The following is a 25,845-nucleotide window of genomic DNA, read 5'->3' on the forward strand; positions in this document are numbered from 1 at the left end:
CTCGCAACGTAATAAACCCGAAACTAACGGCGACGAAAGTGAATCAACATCCATCCATACTCTAAAACTAAAATTCATATACCTATCCAATTCGTACACTAAAATAAAAGTAACCGTCACAAGATGTCCAAAGGGCCTTCCTTGTTCGCCTACATTACCTATTCACGGACTCTTATCTACACATTTAATGCGGAATCCACCATCGTGTATTCGTTTTCCAACCCCAATGATTTATTACTCTCTCTTTAACCCTAAGACTAAATATATAGAAGTGTTTTTCCCTATGTCTACTTTTAAAAGACAAAATCTCTTCTGAATGGCGCATAATTCAGTGCATCCAAAATAACTTTAAACAAACATTTGGCTGTCATATATTAATTAATTTAAATATTGTAGCTTTGGCTTGACAGAAAATAAATCTCTTACGCTCCTTAAACTGTTACCAATTGACAATATCACATCGATACATCGCATACGAAGGAATATAAAACTACGGAAGCCAGAGATTAATGCGACATCCAGATCTTTATTTGTTTTAAGAAGTTAATTTGGTTGCATAAAATTAGGAACCCTTCAGAACCATTGAAATAAATAGTCTTTTATTTCAATGATCAGAACAGATTTTGTCATTTAAAAGTAGACATAGGGAAAAACAATACACATAAATCCCTATGTCTACTTCTTAAAAAAATAGCACTGTACCTATATAGGTTTTATTTTACAAAATAGAGCAAAACAAATCCAAATATTCTTAGACCTACACCTATGTGCAAAATAACCATAATTAATTCTGAAGAACAAAAACTTTTAATGAAAACAATAGTTCTGGGGGTTCAAAGTTCTGTTAACCGACAATCGATTTCGAATAATTTCAATGTCACTTCTTTGAGGTGCACCAATTTTATCTTGAGGCGCAATTGTCTGACCTTCGCTAAACCAATTACCCTGGACGTAAGTGACCGGGGCAGAAGTGTTCTGAAACGAAGCTGGTAACACCTGATATCACACGTGTCATTTTAACTTGTTAAGAGGGGCGGGAGGATGAAATGCAAGACGTTCGATAAAAATTAACTTAATTTTCCGAGATCTGATTTATTAAAAGGTGCAAAGTTATTTTGATCACAAAAAATAGCCAGCAAACGGTTCTTGCAATCGCCCAACTTTGGGGTGCAAATTCACGCGCTAGCCTCACCTTGAAAGGGGGTGTCTGCGTGCTCGATTTGAATAAGTAACTCGTAAATCACGTGGCACAGTTTCAAGCGTAGGTAATTCGCACGACGAAAAGACCTGCCATTGTCGTCTCTGGCAATTGTAAAAATGTTAATTAGATTAACCGGGCGCGCTTTAATTAATTCTCCAATTTTTGCATATGAATAAGGAAAACAAAGTTTACACCGTCGAACCGTTATCTACATCCTCTTTTGGAAAAAAAAACTATAAATATTAATGGATGGACGTGACCAGTATTGGGTAATTAAAAATATGCCAGACGTGACGCGATCCCGCTTGGGAGTAGCAAATTCGCTTATCACGGCGCTGATAACGCGCGCGTTTTTGTTTGTTGGCGCAATTACGGAAACTGTTTCCTGTTAATTATATTAATTACATTTCGTCTGGGATATTTCCAATTGCGGCGCGATTAGTGGAGGTTTCCTTTTCTATTGAGCAGGTGCGTTTGATGATTCCGCGAAGTTCGCGTAAACGCACACGTATCATTCGCGGAACGCACGATGCGAGTTTTGTAATAAAAACGTCAATAATCGTAGCACTTATTAACATTGGTGCTGGTAATTCCAGTTTGTGAAAAAGGCAGGCAGTACGAGTAAAAAAATGTGTATGAAGGCGACTGTCTAGACTTGATCATGTAATAGCAGCGTACTGCATTATTTTTGCAATTACGATCGGAAAAAAGGTGTATTAAGGGAAGTGGATTAGTAAATCATTAGTAGTTTGGTGTGCTGTAATATGGGAATTGTCGTGATTATAAGTGGGCCATATGGGGGGATTACGACAATGGCTGTTTCTGTTATCAGAGAGTATGAAGTGGTGGGGAAATGATAGCGACTGTCTAGACAGAACAACTCGCGAACCCACGTTTGTCACGTTCTTTGCCGCGCACTTGTCGTTAGTATACTTCGGTTTGTTGTTGGTGATGGTTCAGGCCGTAGTTAAAGTGGTGCCTCCGACTTCGCCCTCTGGCTTCGCGAAGAGGGCCGTTCGAAAGTTTCTCTGTGTTATGCGAAATAAATTTAGCGTAAATAAAAAGGTAATTAATTTCAATTTTGCTAATAATATTCGTCCGTGAATTACACGAACGATATTAATAGTTTAGGTAAATTAGTGTAGGTGCACCATTCATAGTATTTCGCAATTAGGGAAGTCATTATTTTGAGTTTCGTAAAAAATGCGGTGGCGGGCCACCGTCGATAGTTGAAGTGTAGACGTCGGCGACGGCGACAAAAACGCGTGGTACACCTGCAACAAGAACGGCGGAGGGCTTGAAGGATGACTGTGCTCCCCAGGCAAGGGGCGACTTGCGCCAGACTGTTGGCAGACAGAGCCAAGCCAAGGACGCGGCGCGTGTAGGCTGTACGGCCCCGACCCTGGTAAACTCAATGTGACCCCCTTAGGGTGTGTAACTTGTACGACCTTTTTTTTATGTACCGTTTGTAAATATTTACGGATGCCTCGCTGTTGACTCACAGTCTAGTCAATCAATTTCCTTACGCCTTTTTTTCTCTTATTATCGATTATGCAATTTCTCACGAAAGCGTCGACTTCCTGAAATCCCACAACTTTTCTCAAAAGTCAATATCGCGAAACGAAAAATTAATGAGCCGTGATACCTGATTACATCTAGCGTTTTACATACTCGCGTATAAAAAGGGAAATCAAACTCGCTGAAAAATTGAAAAGTTCGCGTTCGTAATTTCCTTGCCGCAATCACATTTCGGTATACCATGCGCGAATAAATCTGTTAACATTTCATTCCAGAGAAAATTTTATTTTTTCAAACAAAAAATCGAGAATAATACTGGAAACCGTAGAACTTTCAATGTCGCTAAAATAATTCTCGTGAGCATCGATTTTTATTAAGAGGCAGAGCAAAACATGCAAGCTTTATAGGGGAGTCGATGGTGTCCGTCTGTCCGTGAACACGATAACTGCCAAATGAAGTTCAAACTTGCTAAAAATAAAGTTTAAAATTAGGTAGGTACAGACAAGTTTATTTTACGGAATCTACACATATCAACCCTTAAATGGCACCAATAAAATGTATATATTATACATACGGTTAATTTTTATGGCAATAATTTCCAAATTTATTAGTTCTTAGGCAAACATATGAAGAAAAATAAGTGCATTTTAAGAGTATATGGTATTATACACAGGGTCGTTTATAAGTCTGGAAACGGTCGATTGCCCGGGAAAACATACAAGATATCAAAAAAAGTTTTGGGCTGTCATAAAGGCGTGGAACAATATTGCATTTTTTAGAGGAAACACCCCTATTTCAATTCTCTCAATTTTAAGCAAAATTAGAAACATAACTTACTTAAATTCAATCGTTTCCGGGTTATGGAGTTTTGAATATAAACGCTATTTAAAAATTAATGGAATGAAGAACAATAAACTGCACCAATATAGACAACGAGTGGCAATCACTTCCGGTTGACAAATATTGACCAAAATTTAATCAATTAGTCCCTTGACCATTGTCTACCCGAGTGTCTACCTATTGCTAAAAACAGAATTGGAAAATTCCAAACCGTTAGTGAGTTCTCGTGTCCACAGACGAACGGACAGAAAGTCCAAAATCATAAACTCGCTTTTTGTGACTTTTTAATAATTAATGACATCACGAATTTCGTTTGAAAACCCTGTGACTGTGAAAAGAACCGATTGTGCTGTGTATTATAATTAGATTACCCCGAGGATTACCCGCGGATTCGATAGCTCGGGAACCTAGCCGGGAACCATTGAATTTGGGTACATTATACTTCTTACAAATTTTGCTTAAAATGAAGAGAAGAATTGAAATATCGAATAGTACAGGGTGTTCCATTAAAAAAATCCATTGATGACCAACCTGTATAATTAAAATTATTACTTACTGCCTAGTAGACATAGACATTTTTTGATATATTGTATCTTTTCCCCAATAATCGACCGTTTCCCGACTTATCAGCTGTCTACAAATACCTATCGTAAATGTAACGCCAATAAAATTTATATTGTATTAAACCATTTTTTAAACATTCGTTTCTAGTATTAGTTCCAATCGCTGTTTTTCTAACTATTTATAACTTTATTTGTTCATTAATTCCGTCGGGAAAACGGCCAGTAAAATATAGGCTCTACAACGTGCTAATCTTCGGTTGAAATCATCACTTTGTAATTTTGTATTTATACAGGGTGTCTTAACAGTGCGATGGCGGTCGATATTTCTTGACAGGATGAGGCTACAACATTTTTGCTCCAATAAATGGAGTTTGATACACGACTTTATTTATTTCAAAAGGAACGCTCTATATTTTATTACAATAATGGATTGTTCTAACCGTACCGTTTTTATTGTTTTAAAATGCAGATTAGTGCACACCTATACTTTCTTTAACATTTTTCGAAAATTTGGCAATATTCTGCAGAGTGTTTGCCTATACATAAACCCAGAAATTGGAAACAGCCATGCGTCCTTTTTTCACTTGAGAAGCTGTCTTTTTATTTTAAAATTGTCACTAAGCAATACGCTTTCTTATTTATATGTAACACATGCCATATACACTGTGTTCAAGATAAGGATGCCTATCATAGAGATCTCCAAAACCAAAGGAGGTGTTGGTGGTTAGAGAAAAGATGCACGATTAAAGACTCCGATTCCGATTACATCCGAAGATGTGCCAGAAAAACCGAAATTAGACGATTTTTTTCCCGATGTACTTTACTTTTTTATATGCCGCGTAAAAAAAATGCATACTATATTGAGTAAGTCCTCGAGTAAGTCATTATTCTTACTTCTTCTGTATGAATGAAATAGTATTACATAAAATTCAGGTAAATGTTAAATGACATACTACTGGCGAGGAAATATTGAAGTACGAGTCCTCTTCGGGGCCGAGTACTTTAATTTTCGAGCCAAGTCATTTGACTGACAAGTTTTATAGTAAATTTTTCCCGAAATCGTATTTTTTAGGATAGAAAGATGACATTGCGTGGAATGGATTAATGCGTTTTGGTTGAGGTCCCAGAGCTATAGGCTACCGAATGCAAAAAGAACGAACTAAAAAATCTTGAAAACTGTTGGAGGCACTTCCATAACACGCTAGGTTAGAAGTTACGGGGTACTACTTTCTTATTTCTGATGGACGTCATATCGGATTTTTGCGGAATGAGATAATAGAGCACAAAAAAAAGAATAATAATTACGTGTCACACTATACTTTTACATAAATTTAAAAGAAAAATTTCAAAATCAAATTTTTGAGATTCATTTCTTTCTAGATCTTGTTAAATCAAGATGGCTGTGATTGCGATGCATTCAAATGAATTCCTTTTATTTCTCTACCTCATTCCGTAAAAATCCAATATGCCGCCCATAATAAATAAGAAGTAGAAGCATATGTAGCGTTTTATGGAAATTCTCATAACACATTCACATTCTCCCAAAAAAAGTGCCCCATTGTGTATTTTAACTTATTTTGTAGTATTAGTCTGTCGAGAAATATCGCCCTATATTGCTCTAATGAAATACCCTGTACATTTGGAAAGGAAGTGAGCCCCTCCATATGAAGAATATTATTAATATATAAATCATTTTTCGATATCTCCGCTAGTTTCTGCAATAATCAACTATCTCAAGATAAATGGGACACCCTGTATATAAATTAATTAAGTGATATTGAAATATAACATTACGGAACTGGTAGTCGCAACTCAAAAGGAATGACCCACCCCAATTCGTCTCGCTTATGCAGGTGCAGTTAAACCCCAATAAATCATCCCTTGAAACTGATATCTTTTCTCGCCAAAAACGCTTGCTTCAAAACTATCGTACATAATCAGTCATTACAGAGTGTAAATCATTACGTCCGTGTAGGAGGTACGTTTTCAAAATTGAGTTTGGGACATGCGTGTTCAGGTAACAAAATTTGCGTTTTTTTAAAAATACTTCTATGGTTAATTCCTTATTTGTTTGGTTGTCTGTCAGTGACGAACTTGTCACTCGCTGTCTGCCAAGGCCAAGGCCTGTAGTTTCGTCCCTCGTATGTCTAGTTGTATACGGCCACGACCGTAAAAATTCTTTTTTTTTAGTAACAATATAAATTGCTAAAAAAACAAACATTAAAAAACTCAAAAAAAGACACTTTTCATAAACAGGACACAGAATTTGCACTAAAAAGCCAAAAATAAAATTTTCGTTAAAAATAGGAAGTATGAATATTTATTGAAAAAGCGCTTTTTTAGTTTTTTTTAAATTTTTTTAAATCTTTCAATAACCGCATAAGATAGGTGTAGGAGAAATGATGGATATTACCTATATGTGGAAACATTTTTTCTTTTGTTTTTTTACATTTTTCATTTCCCCTCATATTTTTTAAAATGTATTAATATTTATAATAAATGAAGTACGTTTTTCGCGCATTTTTTAATTTTCAAAAAAGCCTTTTATGTACAGTGTGTAAACCAAACTAGGCGCATCGCTGTAACTTGGGTAGAATTACGCTAAATAGTACCCTACTATCACTTCCGGTTTAACCGGAATTTTAAAATTTAAATAGTACACCCTGTATATTTACCTTTTTGGACAATTTTGTAACCGATACGTAGTTTTAGATAATTTATACGACGCTCTTTGTTAATAATCGTATTTATTTGAAAAATATATACGGGGTGCTTTAAAATACCAGGGCGAGCCACTTTGATCATATTCGAGAAAAATTAAATTAACGACATAGTTTTAAAATTCTCTTTATACTAAGTAAGTAGTTATGTATTTCTTATTGGATGAGTTAAACAAAATAGATTTCTGTGGTAATTTAGAAACAATGAACGACGGTTTCGATTGCGATCCATTCGCCTAGATTAAACATAAAATGTAATTCATTTTCGACCAACGTGGAATCAGCTGTAACATTTTTTGTATAATCAAGGTTTCTTAGATGTGAGCGTTCCTAAAGCTCTTAAGGATTTTTTATACATCCCTTGAGACTTCTAAAATACACAAAAGCTGAGTTTTTAAAGAGAGAAAGCTTCTGGAACTGGACCCTTGAACATTTTTAAAGACTACTAAAATCTCTTGAAGACTTTTAAACTTAAGTGCACTAAGAAGTACCTAGACTGGTTATAGCGCGATAGTTCAACGCCATTTTAGTTGACTGACATAATTAAGAAGCGTGAGTGGACAATTTTTGAATTTGAACTTACTAGATTCCTTATTCGGTCAGTCGACTGACGTAACGTTGAATTATTGTAATCGAACAGACCCTTAAACACGCGCAAAAACCCCTAAAGGTTTTAGAATTCTTTTGGAAGCTTTTAGAAATTGTTGTTGAAATTCTCTTAAAAGCGAGTAAAGAATGGGCTTTATAGTCTTCGAGTATTTTATATCCGAACTCTGATGCGGAGTCTTTAAACTCGTGCAGACTAAGATCCACCCCGTAGTTTGAGAGCTCACTGGTGGCTGGTGGTAAGACTTCGTGGGAACTTTTAACCCGAGTTTTTCGCCATTTGAATAGGTACATTCCATAATAGTCCGCTTTTCAACCGCATACGGAATGAGAATGTGTTCTATCATACATCAAAGTCCGAGATGAACCATGAAAAATGCTGCACTAAAGGTCATAATTTAGTACTTTTGTTCACATGTGCGTCGGGATGCTTTGTACAAAGTGTTCCTTCCTATCAGTTATTGACCTTTTGAACGCCTTTAAATGTGTCTTACAGGAGGTCAGCCTGATAAAACGAACATAAAATTGGTATCTGTATTTATCTCACAAGATCTTGTGAACTTTATTATTCTCCATTTGCGTCAATGGCTATGCGATGTTCTTATCCTGGTCAAAAACTCAAAACGTACGAGTTTTCGTCAAACTGCGACAGAGCTGGTATGACTTTGAAATTCTCAAAAGGGAAATGTCGCCCTTTGGAACAACATTTGGCACCCTAAAGTTTTCCTTTTGATTAATCTTCCCTTAATGATTCTGGAACCATCTCAGTAGTGGCTATTTACGTACCGATTAAATTAACGAGGGAGATTTAATTTAAAAAAATGTAACAAGATGGAATGTGTACAACAGTACAATTTTTGATAGGGCTGCTATTTCAATGTTATTAGAAATGTGTTTGAGATACCTCAAAAAGTAAGAAGTTAGTGGGTATGTGTCAGTGTAAGCACTTATTGGAAGAAAAATTTGCGAGGTCTCGGTGGCGAGATCTCAACCCTCGTACGAAATTCATGCTAAAATTAATAAAAAATAGATCTCGTCGAAAATTGAATGGAACAACCGAATCCAAACGCGCACGTGGGATCAAAATCACAAAATTATAGAACGAAAACGTATACAATTCAGACCATGAACAAGGAAGCGATCCAAACAAAAGCAAACGCTTATCCTGTTTCCGGCATTAGTTTAACTGTTATCTGAACTTTTCAAATAGACTTTTAAAGTGCATTAAATTTGTATTTCTCCTTTTTTATTCACGGTTTCCATCTGATCGCCATTTGGTCTGTCGTGCATGTACCTACGTGCGCTATTTACGGTATAATAATTGGTAATTGTTTTACGTGACAAGTAACGGCTGCCCCCGCATCGAGGGTCGTCGGCCCCACACCTGCTGATTGCTATGCGCGGCCGTCTTTTTCTCATTGCACCTGCACGAACACCTTAACTTATCATTCTATCGGGCACGTCTTCCCTTCCCCTAGGCGCACTTGCAGTTGTAATTATTATTTTAACGAATTTCGGACGGCTTCTGGTGCTACATGGTGGGTTTCACTTTTTTCGGCCAGCTTTCTGAAAAACTACAGTTAATAATTACGATCGATAAATTCGTGACATTAAAATTGTATAAACAAATTAGCCTTTCGGGCCTCTTACAACGTTTTCCCTTTGAAGACCTCATCCTGTCTAAAAAAGTTAAGGTTCGAGTAATGCGGTCCAATTAAAGTGTCGGACATTTGGAAAATTCGCCACTTAATTATGCAACGAAACCGCCGAAATATAATTAATTAACAAATTAATCTGTCGCGCTAAGCAATTAAAAAAAAATCGTTTTTAAAAAAAATTAGCGCTTAATTAGTACGAATTTTTCGCTCAGTGAATGTTTTAATTTGGGCTTTTTCAAGGTGTTTGTGCATAATTCTTTTTCGAAAATATGCAAATGTTATGGTGATGCAAGTTCCCTCATGAAAAATGAGCAGACTTGTTTATATTTTCGATGATCAACAATCGTGCTGTGCATAGAGCAATTAACCTATAAATAATTAATGAATTTAAGCAAAACGTGACCAGAACCAGAGGTGAATTATTGTCTCCTACTTGACCACAAAACCCATGGTAATCAATAACTTATTTATGCAGTAATTTCTGAGTAATCATGTTTTAAAGTACTCAGTCGAGATAAATTTTGAAAAACGTTCTAAACTTGAAGAAATTATAGATAAATAAATAGCTCATAAATTAAAAAATTATTTTTTAATTTTAATACATAAAATTCTTCCGTACGTGTTTTTGTGACTGAAGTCTTCTTAAACGGCTGGACGGTTTTTTTAAAACCATCTTTTTTCGTTGATGTCGCACTCTGGTATTTTGCGTACCCATTGATACATGAACCAAGTCACTTTACGTCGCACCGGGCCGATGTTTATATCAGTCTGAAATGGCATATTTGGTATATTAGAAAATTTCCAAAAAAAAAAAATTTCCATTTAAAAAATACTACGTACTAAAACAGAAAATCCAATCAGGAGAGCAGATACTTGCTCTGGGAAGCAGCATTGGAGAACTATAAAGCATCGCAGAAGGTTTAGAAATCAGGTGATAGATATTCTCGGTGAAGAGAAGCTGGATAGTGAATACACTAACGTCTTTTGTATGGCTAGCGTAGTAGGGGCGTAAATTAGGCCCAATTTACAGTTTGGTACAGGCAAGCATAAAGATATCACGTTTCATACAGTTAGAGACAAGTTTTGTCGAGGTAAGCCTTGATCGATAACACTGACAAGAGCACAGTGCGATCTCTATCGGGTCAACTTCACCGATATTAAGAAACCTATAAAAGATAGTAATCGTCATTTATCAAACAAGTGACAGGGAAGTAAAAAATGCGGAAATATGCCCATAAATTATTGGGGATTGTAATGATTCTAAACGAGTAACCTTTGGTATTATAGGTAGTTCGCGTACTGTAACTGTCACTACACTATTTCAAGAAAATTGGCTATTATGTTCCCCTGGTGGTGCCAGGTTTACAGAAACGCAAGGCGGCGTAAAATTGATTAGCGAACACATTTTGTATCTGTGATGAAAAATTTCTTGTTTATAAATTGTTGCAACAGGATCACAAGAACGTGCGAAGATTTAAAATTATTATGCCCTTTTTTGGTCCCAGGATATCAGAAATACAGGAACGTGAACACTTTCTCACGTGCTTTTCTGATCCAAATTCTTGTCAGATCAGGATCGCAGAAATAGAAAGTGTAAAATTTATAGACTTAATGTGACTAAATTTCTTAATGAATGAACACCTCTTCTGTAATATCCTCATATTTTTCAAAAAAAGTACAACTTAGGTATATCTCGCCTGAAAGTGTTTTTATTTAATAAGTGATAATACGAATGCACGATTACTATGTACTTGTGTTTAATTCTTATATCAGGATCACAGAAACAAAGACATATATGGGTAGAAACACCTGACATATTATGTAATATGTTTTCCTGATACATTTTTTAATTTTGTAAGGATTGAAGAACGCACTTCTGTTTCTTTTTGTTAAATCGGGATCAGGATAGCCGCGCCGTAAGAAAAAAGCAAATTTATTGACGCATTATGTCTGTTCTTGTTTGTACCACAGAACAGTATCATTTATTGTCATACTGTGTTCTCCTGCTACATTTTTAACATTATGCGAATTGTAATACTCGTGAATCGTGCTGGCGGATACTGCTGGTACTTTTTTTAAAATTCTATCAGAAGCATAGAAGATGTACGGTAAAACTGTCTTCGATTACATTAGGTTTTGAGGTTAATCCATTGTTGGATGTTTGTTGTAGAGTTAACCTGATTTCATTTGCATATTCCGTTTGTGGTGTTCTTTGTGCAATTAACGGTTTAACATTTCCGATGCCAAAATTAACATTTTCTGATGTCCTAATTAGTGCTGCTCGATATAAATTTGGCATGCATTTTGCTACCGAGACGACGAGTTACCCAAACAAAGACTTGCTTCCCGTGAGTCAAACAAAACCACTGACCGTGTTGCTAGGACGCGCGCGTGTCGTATGACTTCACTTACTTTATATAGATTTGAGTGAAGTGTCATTTTCTTTTTAAAATGCAATAACAACCTACTTTACGATAATTAATATACGTAAACCGCATTAAATTTCGTGGTTGTTATTTTGGTCAAATTATTTCCGCCATGTCCGTTTAGCGTAGAATTGCACGTAATTGGAACAATCTATCTATTGTTGTCTATTATTGAGACATGTACAATACATATTAATTGCGAATAATTGACCTAATTATGAAATTATTCTAGTGACCTTCGCGGCAAAAAATGTGCACGTAAATGCAAAACTTATTCACCTTGAACGCCACCGACAAATTAACATTCTGACCTACTGGCTACTGTTGCATTTCTACTTGACACCAAACGTTATGTGTGTGTCACCTTGCTAATGTGACACCGAGCGTCAAGCCCATACATGAAATGGGTTCGGTTCTATTATTGTTCTAATCGCGCTCACTGATACATTTGTAAGTGCTGCAAGGTGTGTGGGATTTAGAAATGCGGATGCAATGGTACCTAACCCAAACACATTGCATCACCTCCACCTCTTACCTCTTCAGTTTCAGTCTTCATTAATCACGCGCCGGTGGCAACTCATTAATCTTCGCGCTTAACTGTTTATTTTGTTTAATAGTAGGTTACAGGGATTTTTTGTGTTTTGACAATGGCAATAATGTTTCAGATGCTGTCGGTGGTAAGCGCCGGCGCCGCGGCGGGGGTGGGCGGCATGGACCGGCTGCGAAGCCATGGGGCGGCCCGAGAACTGGCAGCAACACGAGATCGTCAAGTCCGATTGCATGCTGTACATACTGACATTGCCATAAACCTGCCGCCCAGTATAGCGCTTCCGGATGGTGAAGATCATCCTTTTAATAACGCTAGACTGCACATTAGAGATTCAGAACAGGTAAATATGCACTCAACTTTCCAGTATACTTCACCATTTCTTAAGCCGATTGTGGTCTCCTTTTCCTCAATCTTCTGGTTCCATTTTTGTTATGTTGTTCTAGTTCTGATATAATATAAAGAGGGGCTCAAAATCTTGTTTGAATCGGAAGATTATCCGGATAGCCCCGGATATTTCGATATGATTGGGACCATGGTCTAATAAGAGTATGGTCTGCTATTCCCGTGAACGAAATCTCGCACAAGTCGCGCATGATGTCAAACGGTTGTGTACACTGAAATAGTGTACACTGAAATAGTGTACAAGCGCATATGAATAAATATGTGCTAATATTTCGATATTCCATTGCATATGTGATAAATACGATTATATAGCTATATTACTTTATTACAATGGTCCATTGTGTGGTGTCTGGTTGCAATAATAACAATAGAAAAACTAAATACAAGTTATTATACATTTCCAAAACATGTTGCTTTTCAGCGGGGTATAATTGTATCGGCATCTGATTGATGGCTACACCTTCACTCAAAGATCTAACCGATCGTTAATAGATTTATACAACAACCTAATAATAAATAGGTAGATAGGTACGATACGGAATATGTTTTGACACCAAGATTTGTTGGTAAATATACCTTCCAAAGGGCCGGCGAATGCTGCTTTGCTCAGCCATTAGAAAACTTGACGGAAATTATAATACTTGTTTAACGGGCCAACATTGCAAGAAGGTATTGCTGAAATACCTACCTTCATTTTGCTCAAGAAACAATGAACATTCATAAAGAAGGTTCGCTTTATATGACTGCTTACGTTGCATACAAATTAAAAACGAAATACCGATTCTTAGGCGAAATCGCCGAATTTGAAATAGGCGATAATTGGATTATTTTATATCTGGACGGGATTTAAAAAAGCCAACAAATTATTTTGCTTTTATTGAAAAGTAATAAACTTAATGCATCATGTGACAAGACATTGATACCTAACGACGCTTTCGACCACTTAGTTAAAGCAAAGAGCATATAATATAACGATACTCTTTGAACTTTGGAGTAAGGACGTATATAAGAATTCGGAAACGAAATTTAAAAAAATGAGAAACTGCGGGACTTCTGCAGAAAGACGAACGATTAGTAACCAATGAAAAACCTCATGTTTTAAACAGTCTGAATTGATGTTTTGTGCATATTTTACATTAAAACCTAATGACTTTCTACTTTGTTTTTGTAATACAACACAGTTTGTTACGTAGATATATGCAGATAAGCTCTAATTAGGTGTAAGCACTTTATGAATGAAAACTTTTCACCGTAATTGTTAGGCTTTCTTACTTATTCTTATGGGAGTCTTGCCGGCAGCAGTTCGTTTCACAACCGCGTGACGTCACATCAACGCCAGCCGACTAATGCGCAATAGCAGACCATACTCTTATTAGGCCATGATTGGGACGTTCGTTGGTTCGCAGTATCGCTGCACTATTGGAACGAAAATGGTCCAGAGGTTTTATCATTCAACGTGGAAACGCACACGTCTTTTTTATTAATTCGTAGGTTGACACAAAAACCTAAGTAATCGACGTGAATGGCAAGACGAATTAAAAATCGCAAAGTGCACAGTGCTGGAAAGAGAGATTTGGAAATACTATGGAGCACATTAGAGGTTTGTCTAGTCTTGATATTTCAATGTTTATGTCTAAAAGAGGAAAACTCCCGAGTCATTTCCAGAGGACGATTTGCCAATTTGGCAACCAGTTTGCATCAAATCTACCTTCTCACTGTCCAGTAAATTTACTACTCTATCTCGTTTCGCGATTTTGTCTACCATATATACCGGCCTACTTTTGGACCAAAGAAATTCTGACGTATGGCAGAGATCTCAAAATTGATTATTCAACAGAACAAAGATCAGTGATTATTTCAGGATGTTGATCAGAAATCCGAGCCAGGCTGTGTAAATAATTCAAAAGGTTTCCCAATTTCGTTGGGAAAAAGTTCAAACTTAAATGGTAGCGACGGACGAGTTTTTCTGTCGCTTATTAATTGGTTGGAGTACTTAGTGTCTAAAATGTTTTAATTTAATGGCATTAGCTTGCAGTAGACTCGTGTATCGTCCCGTTGTCCTTGCGATATATCACATTTGATGTTTTCCTATTAAATTTCAATTTTTATTTTTTTCGATATTTTATCTCGTGCACTATGATCTATGTTACTTACTCCGTATTTTCGTATGGTCTTCACTATCAGGTTTTGTGTGTGTACTTGTTTTCTACTACGCGTCCAAGGAGTTTTTGCACAAAAATACGTTTATATTGTCACTTTCGCGTAACACTAACTCTTGGTATCGATAGAAAAGTAAAAAAAACGCAGTCTCTCTCAAGTATAAGTTGGTGAAAATAAAAACAAACTACCGCTTTTTCATGGAATTTGCACCTCGACCTCGATAAGAGATAGATACAGTCAATCAAATTCGGTTCTTTGCATGGGATTTCTCAGTGAAAACATAAAAACTAACGAGCGTTCAGTTTTTTCTGGTGGTGGTTGGGTGTGGTTGTCTCTTTCTGTCGGTTTTGCAAAAGTAGTCACTTATTCAAAGATTTTTTTAGCATCCTAGCAATTCTGTATTTATATTTATTTTGCCCTTTTTTTTAATGTTGGGGTTTCAGCCACTAATCCAACTTATGGTAACGTAAATTTAATTACGTCATTTATTTACTAACAATAATTTTATTACAGTCTTTAAACGAATTGATTTATAACTGCTAGAATAATACCGGGTGATTCATTAGAACTGATGACAGTTTGAATTTCCCGCAAAACAAAAATTTTTAAAGGTTGGTAATAATAGATTATCATTTGCCTAATTCCAGTGGTGTATGTAGAATCACTCTCCAAGGAGTAATAATTTATTTTTAATTTACAAATAAGTCGTTGTTATTAAATCAATCACAATAATTACGTCGATTCTCATAATCAAGAGCGTGGTAGTTGCTGTAGAACAGAAACCCGGTACGGGTGTATGTATTCGTAGATCTTTATGCAAAATTCGTTGGCAAGTTGCATAAGACACTCCTGTAATTCGAAAATAAAGTTAGTAGGTATAATATTCATTCTTCGTGTACCACTTACCAGCTTGGGCACTTAACTGACGGATTGATTTTCTGGAACTCGCTTCCATTCTTTGTCTTCAACCACTTCATCGTTTCTTAGTAATGGATGACCTGTTTTTTCTTCTTTGCAAATGCAATTCTTGTTTTCAAATCGATCAACGATTCGGTTCTTATGATTGGCAAATGCTTTATAAGAAATAATAAGATCGGGACACTCTTCCTTCCATAAACTGCTCTCGACAGGACTGGAGGATCCTCAAGAAGGGGATTTTTAACCTACAAATGCACATTAGTCTAATTTAACCGTTATTTAATTACTTACTTTAACAAATTCTTGAATTTACAGCGTAGTTTTGGAAAGAACTGTTTGATAATACAGATTGGAAAAGTAAATTAAAAACAACAACAAATTAACGAAATAGCGATGGCACTGGTGACTAGAAGAATTACTAAAATAACTAAAAATATATCATCGCCAATTCTATCCCGTAAAAAAACACTAGAATTGTACGCGCGAAATTCAAACTGACATCAGTTCTAATGATTCACCCGGTATTTATCATTCGCGTATACACAAGTCATAACATCGCCAACTATTTATTACTTCTGCGTCGGAATTGGAACTGTCCTGAATCATAATTCCATTTGCTTATGTAGCAAAACCCCCTCTTTCTCGACTGTCGAACGCTTTCGGACACTTCCGAGCTTTTCTAGAATGTTCTCGAACAAACACGTCATACGTCTCGAAAAGATTATGTCACATCCGCTTTCGTTCTTTATCGCCGATGACTAATATTTGGGATCTATTGGGATTTCTGGAATACTCGTCACACTACTATATCATTACATGGCCGAATCCGGATTTGCCCTAGGAACCCTGAGTCCTGGAGTTGAGTAGCACCTTTTCTATTGTCTCTTTTCGGAATTTTTGTTTGCAACAGTTTTATTTCGTGATGTACTTTTGTTAGTGTGTTCCTTTAATATTGAAAATAACTCGTTTTGCGTACACTTGAATGAGAATGTTTTATTTGTTTCAGGAATCGGAAATATATCAAAAATGCATAAAACCTCCTCCGAATCGTACAGTGCTGGAATCAGAATCGCCGCCTCCGTACAGATCAAGTTCGGCGGGCTTATTAGGATCAATAGGTAGTAACAGTTCGGGTAGTAGTGATTGGTCAGGAGGTAGTGCACCATTAGTAATGCGTTGTCATTCGATGTCCTCGACCTCGAAACGACCGGAAGCTGCATCCAGCGGACAAAAGACTGATTTTATTCAAAGGACTGTTAAAATATTTACTGGTAAGAAAAGTCAGCCACCTCCAGCTCCGACGTTACCGGCGGTCGTCGTGCCGACTCGGCCGCGACAAACGTCCGAGCAACAAAACTCAGGTCGTCCGAAGCCGAGTGTCTGACCTCACGTTTTGACTTCTAGGTGACATTTGTGAATTTTTTAGGGAAAACTATTCCATATAATATTACTCATAATTAAAAAATTGTACGTTATTAAATCGCAGCAACGAAAGACAAGACAGTTGTTAAGTGAAAATGGACGCATAGTATGTGTTTATCTTATGTAAAAAAGTGATTATTCCCGCAACACTATTGTTGAAACATCTTTACTGATAAATGCCAAGTATTTATAATTTAGCTTTATGTACTATGTACATTATTAAATTTGTCTTACACACGCAGCATTATTTAATTAACCGATATTATATACTAACTACGAAATCAAAAAATGGTGTATTTGGCATTTCCGCATTGGCGCAATTTGTTTCAACAATTTTATATGTAAAATTTTAATGACAGTAGAACATTGTTCTGTTTTTAAATATTGTTTATAAATTGGGATGAAAATGTGCAAAAAAGTAAATTGACCAAATCAAGTAAGTACATGGGATTTAAGAATATACTGACTTTGTGCTAAAAGTGTTCATCTATAGTCAGCCGTCAAAAGAATAGCTCCAACAGATATAATCATCACAACTGTTATTGATTGTAGCATTTTTTTGAGCATTTAAAATTGTATACGTCATCTCTTATTTTTTATCTGTTAACATTTATAAGTTATTTATTAATTCTATTATATTATTATATTATTTTTTATATTTGTTTTATAGTGTAAAATTATTATTGTACATAGTAAATTAAACTTATTTAATTTTGTATATTGCTTTAAAGTGATGCTCAAATTTTGTACAATCAATTACAGACTAATCTAGCAAAATGTTAAATTATATAATTAATATATTACATATTGTATATGGTAGCAAAGATCGTAAATTATAGTCGACATAAGCATATGTGATGAATGGGTGTTTGGGACATACGTGTAAAATACTTTTTTCAACAATGTTTCTTTATGAAATTTTATCTATTGGGGAATGTCTCGCAATATTAACACCGTATTGTATTCATTTGGGTGCAATGTGCTCGTTGCGCGACTTATGTCGCTTGTAAAATTGTGCTGTGATATTATATAAATCACCATCTAATAACACAGTCTAATTAGACATCGGAGATGAGGTTACATTAAGATTTCCTACATATTGACAGTTTGTTTTTTTTTGTTTAGCAATTTAATTGTGAGGGACGGTGCGAACAAGCTGCAAATATGACTGGTAATCGGCGAGGAGTTGAATCTAGTATTAGGTAATTGACTGTTCAGGCTTCCACGTTAATTTAGTGTATTATTATAATGGGATATCGTTACATAACTCTCGTTCTGTGGCTCGTTTCAACTTCTCGCTAATAATCTGTGAATTTTTAGAACTGTTATTGTGAATTTGTCCAAAAAAGTCTGTTATTTTTGTATAAGATTGTAAGGTAATGTCTACATCTCGTAACATTAGCTTCTAACAGTGGAAAATGTAATGATTTTTTTTTTGTTTTGGAAAATTTGTACATACCTACTGAAACAGTATTATATACATATTTTCGTTGAACTGCAAGCATTGGGACTTACATGTTACAATTTTCAAAATTACAAATAGGTGTAGTATTTTTTATTTATTATAAGATTTTTATTACACGTATAAGACCCAAACCATGAAGTCTTCATAACAACAAGAATTTGTGATTATAATTAAATTTTATTATAAAATAACAAACTGAAATGTTTTTGTATTAGCAAATTATTAAAACAACTTCAACTGTAGGTCATATTCATTTTTCACACTTCCCTCACTCCTTCCTGATTTCTTGAGTGTTTGGTAGCGACTTTTAAATTAATTGTCCCTGAAAATGTCCTAGTTTTCACGTTCTTTTTTCTCAATATCGGGTAAAGTAGATCATCTATAGGAACTAGAAAGTACCTTATGCAATTTCTTTTTAGATGTTTAGGTGCGCTGTTTGTAGAGGGTTGCGCCGTTAATAGTTGGAAAATTGAAACCTTTCAATAAGAATATTATTTGGGGCATCATGATTTTTAATCCAACCAACGTGTGTGTATATACATATAGATAACTAAACTACTAAACTAGCATGCATGGTTGTCAGCAACACTTAGTTTACCTTCTTTTGTAACAGGCAATTGCTTTTGTTTTTGTAACTAGCTTGTTGGGCCCCTTGGAAATGAGTAATTGGAGCTCATGACCTAAATTTTGTTATCACCATATGTATGAACACATTCAGTAATTACCTTTTTTTTAAAAAAAAACTACGGAATAAAATGAGTTAGGGCTTCCTATCCATTGGAAAAATTTACAGAACGTGATCAATTTTACAGGCTTATCGTTGTAGCTGAAAGGCCACAAAATATTGGTAATTGCGCATACGGTAAACTAGATTATCCATAGGAAGGGTTGTCTTTTGAATCATTTCTATAGTTTAGCCAATGAAACCCTTTGTGCTGGATTATGCCGTTACTAATTGGAATATTACGAACACTTTTGACGTGTTTAAATTCTAAAACGCTACTGTACAGTCTGCGGGAATTTAAATTTTCTTTCCAATACCTGTGTTTTTAAATTGTGATTTGTAGCATTTTTTTATTGAGAGCAGGCGGGTATAGGCAACTAAACACTCACGTTGCACGACTAATAATTTCTCTGGTTTGTAAATTCAATTAGGGATACTCTTCGGCAATAATGGAAAGAAGAACACCTAGTCGCCTTTAATTAACAATATACCAAATACTACGGTCTGTGTAATTGTTAGAATGTAACTCTTGTAGATAATATGCAATTGGGGTGACGTCTTTTTACACTTTTTAGCGCATTGCCACAAAGATTGGGTTATTATATGTTCACTGTTCAGCTTCTATAATATGTATGTTTTGTACATAAGTGCAGCTTCGGAGAACTAACACCAAATACCCCTCGCTTTTTTCGTGGAGAGATTTGGTGTTATTTCTCCGAAGCGCCCCCATTCAAATATAGACCCTTTATGTGCATGAGAATAGGTACTGTTCAATGCGGCGGCGTTATTATTTTAACTAGTTAAAACAGAGAATTTTGAAATTTTTCTTTATTTGGAAAATTGAGTAATTGCGTTTATCTGCATGTGTCCAGTGGAATTACCTTTTTCTAAAACGTCTTTTTGTGTTGGGTAACTAACCTCCACTTTCGTGAGTGAGTCCAGTTGCTTGTTATCACGGTGTACTTACACCGTGCTTGTTATCTTTATCCTGGCCCTGACAAGACAACCGAGGGAGCAAATCCTAGGGTAGGCTCGGGCCCGACGAAGACCCCACCATTGCCTTCGTCCATCCTTTAGTTGCCTCCATGGCCAAATTTGACGTGATGGTTTTCATGACTATATTGATTCAAGACTCTCTGTACCTTACCTATCTGCTTCTATTCATAAGGGGAGCCCGACCAGGCAGCACTTAGGCACACCAAAGGCCAATTGTGCCTACCCTATTTCTTTAGCAACTAGGTTCGGAGCCCATTTCTCTCAATAAAGAATGGGACCCTGTTTAGCCCAAGTTGCTTCACCCTCCCCGGTTCCAGATAACTGTCGCCAATAAGCTGATGTTTGTCCCTGATCAAAGCATCACAGTGACGGACCATATGCTCAGGGCCACCTGACAAATGTCACTGCATATATGATTTTTACGGTAACCTGTACCAAAGAGTATATAACGATACTCTTTGCCTGTACCAAAGATTATACTGCACTCTTTACCTGTACAGAGGTTCACCTGTGCAAATTTCTGTCTGAAACGCGTTGCTATGCTGCTGACCAAGGGAGACGTTGATGTCAGCTCTCGGTCGATCCCTATTACTTAAAATTAACAAAATTAATGTCTGTATTATTATTTACGTTTGTGACAGCTGCATGTACGATTCTAAACATAAACATTCTCAAATTATAATATATCTTTAACCAAAGAGTAACGGACTGTGTATGCTGATTTATAAACGTCACAAAATACCTCTCTTAAGGTACTAATAATTGCACACAACTTCATTATTTATACTTTCAAGTGGCGAGCCATGTGTGAAGTTGGCTCGCCATTTTCAAATGCCTCTCCCTCTCTAACGAAAAGGTATGTTGAATTATTTTCGATTTCACATACGGTCACAAATGAAGTACTAAGCTTTACAATTAACAAAAAAAAAATGTACTTAGAATGGCGAGCCTACTTCACGGAGCCTGCACGTTCCCCTTTCCGTTAGGGACCCTTTTGTAAACCACACGAGCCCTTCAGGTTTGGGAAACGAGCAATCTGAATTTGCCACTGCCCTATCGGGAGAGCGACTTTATAACTCATTAGCCTTAGCATTGTATATAGGTACATATACAATGGTCTTAGTAAGATAACTCGGATCACATCCCTTCTTGCGAGGAGGGGATCGGATCTGAGGGGTTTCCTTTCAGACCCGCCCGTGCCCAAGGCTGTCTCGATCTTTCTACTCGTCCCAATCGTTTAGCCGTATGAAAACTTTTCGAGCTTCTGCCTCCATAGTTAACTGTAAAGGCTCTAGTTACAGAAATGCCTCCATGGTTAAAGTTGGCGTGATTTTTATGGCTCCAGTGACTCTCGAGACAGGCGAGTCTCTGGACTGCGCTTTAGCAGCGATGCGAAAGCTTAAAGGTCAAAAATAAAAAAAATAAAATAAATAATAAACTTTGCCACCCAGCAAGTTTCAATTTTTTTCTCGTATTTTGCGTTTACTCTTATGTTCTGTGATCATTGTTCCAAATTTTATTTATTTTTTAATATCTACAATAAAGTATCAATACAGTTGGTCGCAGTAAACAGGGTGTTACATTTTCTTTGCTATGACGCTATGACGAAAATGACGCCCTGTAGACCATACATTTGCATTTTTATTTTATTTTGATGAGTATTATCACCATTCAGTCTCTGAAATATCAGCATTACATTTATCAACATCCTGTATAGAGGTTCATATTTATAATATATTTATTACTAGCAGATTCGGCGATCTTCGTATCACCTATCGGTCAAATGTCGGGCTATTCCGTCGTTAGTCCCCCTGACGAGGAACCCAGAAAAGGTTTGTTAACATTAACGTCCATACAATTCCCACTAGTAGTGCGGAAATGCGGTCTCATCTGGACAGAGCCGCTTGTCCGGCTTGTCCAGGGCTTGGTTGCTGTCACACCCTTCCCGAACGACAGGGGTACATAGTAGGTCGTTAAAAATTATAAACCCCAATTCAAATTATAAAACATTTACCCCAAACAAAACGAAACAAAAACACAAAACCCAAAAAACGAAAACAAGAAGTAGAAGAAATAAAACAAAAATAACATTCACAATCTCTATTGTAAAACGCCTTAAACAAACGAACCCAGTAGGGAAATCGCTTGGTTGTCAGTTACAATTACCTAATACCTAAATATTTGTTGAAATTATCAGGTCAGTTGGATATTTGACGAATTTGCAAAAATGAAACAATGAACTTTGCTACTTTTTTTTAATTTCAAACTCTCTAAACGTGAAAACAGCATCGAAGGATCATGTTCAGTAGATGGTATCGCTTTTACAATGGCGATGTTTTTTGGCGATTGATGTGGCCCAACCTGATGTACCTATCCATCCAAAGAACCAACTCTGCAATGATGATGGTCGTCATTATTGAGATATATTGTAGAATGTACCTACTTTTATCAGACAAAAGTGAAATACGGGAAAGCGTCTTCTCTATAATACAGGGAGATAGATGGTCAAGCCAAAACAGACGAAGTTGTGCAATTTTTACACTACTTTACCACGAAACACAACAGCATTTTTCTAGCATGGATCATTAGCAAAGATTTGTTTTCACGCACCTGCTTTGAGGAGGACAAACTATTAAAAAAATTCGGTTGCTTGAATTTGACTAAATACATAATTACCAATATTAATTAATACATGTGACAGGCTCACGAAGTACCTACACCAAAAATTTCTATTTCTAACTCCTGCTTTTTTTGTGACTGGTTAGGTATTTTTATTTCGTTTGACGTACCTATACTACAAACAAGCGTATTATTATAAATAGAAAAAAATCGTTATTTTTAATAAGGGATCAGACGTATTAAAATTTGATTGGTAATTGTGGATTTGCCATCATTTGAGGGGTTGAATAAATTTCCGTGCTCTTTCGCAGTAGTGAAAATATATAGGTGTAATAAAAATGGAAAAAAAAATCTGGCAAAGAAATCGCCGCGACGCGCTTGATATTTGTTGTGTAAAAATAGTCCTCTTAAGTGATAAACATTTCAACGCTAACATTTTGAGCGTTGACAAAACTTATAATTAAATTTTTAAGGATAATTAATTACTCTGGGACATCGTACTAAATACTGGACGTGAACGATCTTCAAAAGCCAGACCTCCAATGGCGCCTCTGCTTCCGTTTAGTATACGTGGAGCTCTCCGTATTGACTTAGTCGTCGTTTTTAACTGTTGGCCAATGGCTCATCAACATCAAATCAACGAAATAGGAATCCCTATTCCTTGCTCCTAAGCGTAAGTGGTCTAAGAAATCAACCGAAGACGTCGAAAAAATCAGAAGTATAGTTGTTGATGAAAAAGGCAGCGAAGAAATCTAGGCAGCATATGAAATCGAGGACCTTTGGGAATCTCTAGATAGGAATGAGTCGAGGCAGCATAGAAAAACGAAGGAGTCGAGGATCAGGAACTGTAGAAGCCAATGAAATCTAGGAAGGCAAGAGAGTTGATACAGCGGAAAGAATTCGGTCGAAGACGCGGAAACTAAATTCAAAGAACTTGAAAACTTTTTCAAATAAAGGTGAAAAAGTCGAAAATGATGAAGTACCTAGTTGAAACAATTGAAGAAACTGAGAACCTGAATGTTCAAAAAACTGCCGAGAAGGCGAGACAGTCTGAAGATTCGAGGGAGCCAGAAATAAAAAGAAATTGAAGAAGAGTAAGGAATTTCAGCGGTTCCACGGTATTACTTCACCTTGCGCGGTTTTGTCGTCTTCGACATTCAGCTTCCGTCCATTTTGTCATTTGACATTTTTGATACTACTACCTTGATTGCTTCCGTCTTGTCGGCTTTCTCCATCAACTTTATCGACTGGGTTCAATAACTTTCACGGCTTCTTCATAAACCTTAAGAGATTAAAAATTTCCCCGGTTTTCTGCTTTCCTATGTGATTTCCTTTTTCTTGTTCTTTGATCTTTTCATTATCCGTCGATTCCTTAGTTTCTGGTTTCTCCACATACTTCTGGTTGTTTCGGTTTCTTTGATTTCTTTTTTTACTTGTCAAGTTCATTACCTGTTTCGTGTTCTTCGGTTTCTTTGACTATTTCCATCAAACTTCTAATACAGATCTTCAAAGCAAGTCTTCCAACGGATAAACCTTCGAAAGTTAGGAAACATGCTCTGAAAATTGACTTCCTTGATTTCTCCCCTTCCCCGCCTTTTTAAGTTTCTAGCCCTTCTTTGACAGTCCTTTGATTTTTTACTATTTCCATATCTTCCCCTCCTTTCATTTTTCACCCATTTTGATCGATGTACCCTTCGATTATTTAATTTTTTTCTTACTCTTTTTCGGACACTTCAGTATGACCTGCTTCTTTAAGTTTGGCGAATTCTTCAACTGTTTCGTCTTCTTCGTTCTTTAACTGTTTCCGCCCCAGAGTATAAATATCTAAAGAAAACCTTCGAACGGCAAAAGCCGCTCAATGTAGGTTCCTCCAAGCCATTATAATCGCTTTTCGCTTTCTTGATTTGTTGGGATTTCTCACGTTCTTCTTCAGTCTCGGATTATTATTGCACCCCCGCTCCTTGCTATCTTTAACTTCGCGGCTTATTCCTTGAGGTGTTTACTGACATTTTTTGTCAGTTTTTACTATTTCGAGTTGAAGAGAAGGAAGAAAAAACCAACTAACTCCAAGAATTTTAAGAAATGAAATAAGTTGAGAAAGGAGACGACGGAGAAATTGGAAAGGGGTAAGAATGATACAGAATCCCAGAGAGAACTGGGAAGCAAACAAACCAAGACATCAAAAAAAGTGCACGAAGCTCTAGGTGTTGAAGAAACGTTGGAGGAATGTAAAGATCCAGCAAAAAACGAGGAAGTCTGAGAAGCCATGGGATTGCTATATCCAGAGAGTCAAAGAAGGAGAGAAGTTTAAGCAGGGAAAACATGAGACATCCTAGAACTAAAAATAGCTTGCATTCAGCCGTTTTTGACCTTCTTAATTAGCAGAGTATTAACACCTAATTCTACACGCCTGACTCACAATTCCTTCAGACCTTCTTCGCGCTCCCTTACCCCCCCCCCCCCAATTTCCTTCACTCTCCATTCATTTGCATTTCATGTATGTCTTTACACTTTTCTCGCACCTCTTATCCAATCACATTTTCATGGTTTCTCACGCCCCCTTCAAGCCCTTTGTATTTTACATCTCCTTATCTTCTTTGCCCCCCCTTTTCATCTACTTCAAATCACCCTCACATTTTATTCACGTCTTCTTCTTACTTTCCTCACTTCCCTCTACATTTTTTCCAGAACCGGCTTCTCCTTTCCTCACGTCTGCTTCAAACCTCCTTCAGATTTCCTACACAGGTTTGACTCTCGCGTCACCTTCTTAAGTCCTTGCCATTATCCTCTTCATACCTCTATATCACCCTCACGCTGTCTTCACGTCCTCTTTACAATCATTTTTCCTTCTTCTTCAGACCTCTTCAAACTCTCTTCATAGTTCATACTCCCTTCGTAGCGCTGCCTCCCACTGTCACTTTACCACCCCACCAACTTTGAACCCTTCGTGTCTCTTTCCCAGCTCCTTTACACGTGCGATTGACGTTTTCCTTGCGTCTTCTTCGCGCATCCTTGAGGTCTCAATCTCACCTCGTTCACGTTCTCGAATACTCTTCA

The 25,845-nt window shown here is 36.6% G+C and overlaps 1 protein-coding gene across 4 annotated transcripts in view; it reads left to right on the forward strand.

Annotated features, from left to right (window-relative positions):
* LOC116173483 (low-density lipoprotein receptor class A domain-containing protein 4-like) overlaps positions 1-18,454 on the forward strand; it is a 66,964-nt gene extending 48,510 nt beyond the window's left edge. For 3 of the 4 annotated variants that reach the window (XM_031490981.1, XM_031490978.1, XM_031490980.1), the window contains exons 2-3: positions 12,198-12,422; positions 16,569-18,454. In XM_031490981.1, coding sequence (XP_031346841.1) covers positions 12,198-12,422; positions 16,569-16,946 — 603 coding nt within the window. In that variant the 3' untranslated portion in view covers positions 16,947-18,454. Of the gene's footprint in view, positions 1-1,769; positions 2,267-12,197; positions 12,423-16,568 lie in introns of those variants that run through there. The other variant, XM_031490977.1, reaches the window with a different exon arrangement.
* The last annotated feature ends 7,391 nt before the right edge of the window (positions 18,455-25,845 follow it).

Source organism: Photinus pyralis, unplaced genomic scaffold, assembly GCF_008802855.1.
Source record: "Photinus pyralis isolate 1611_PpyrPB1 unplaced genomic scaffold, Ppyr1.3 Ppyr1.4_LG6, whole genome shotgun sequence".
Taxonomy (NCBI): Eukaryota; Metazoa; Arthropoda; class Insecta; order Coleoptera; family Lampyridae; genus Photinus; species Photinus pyralis.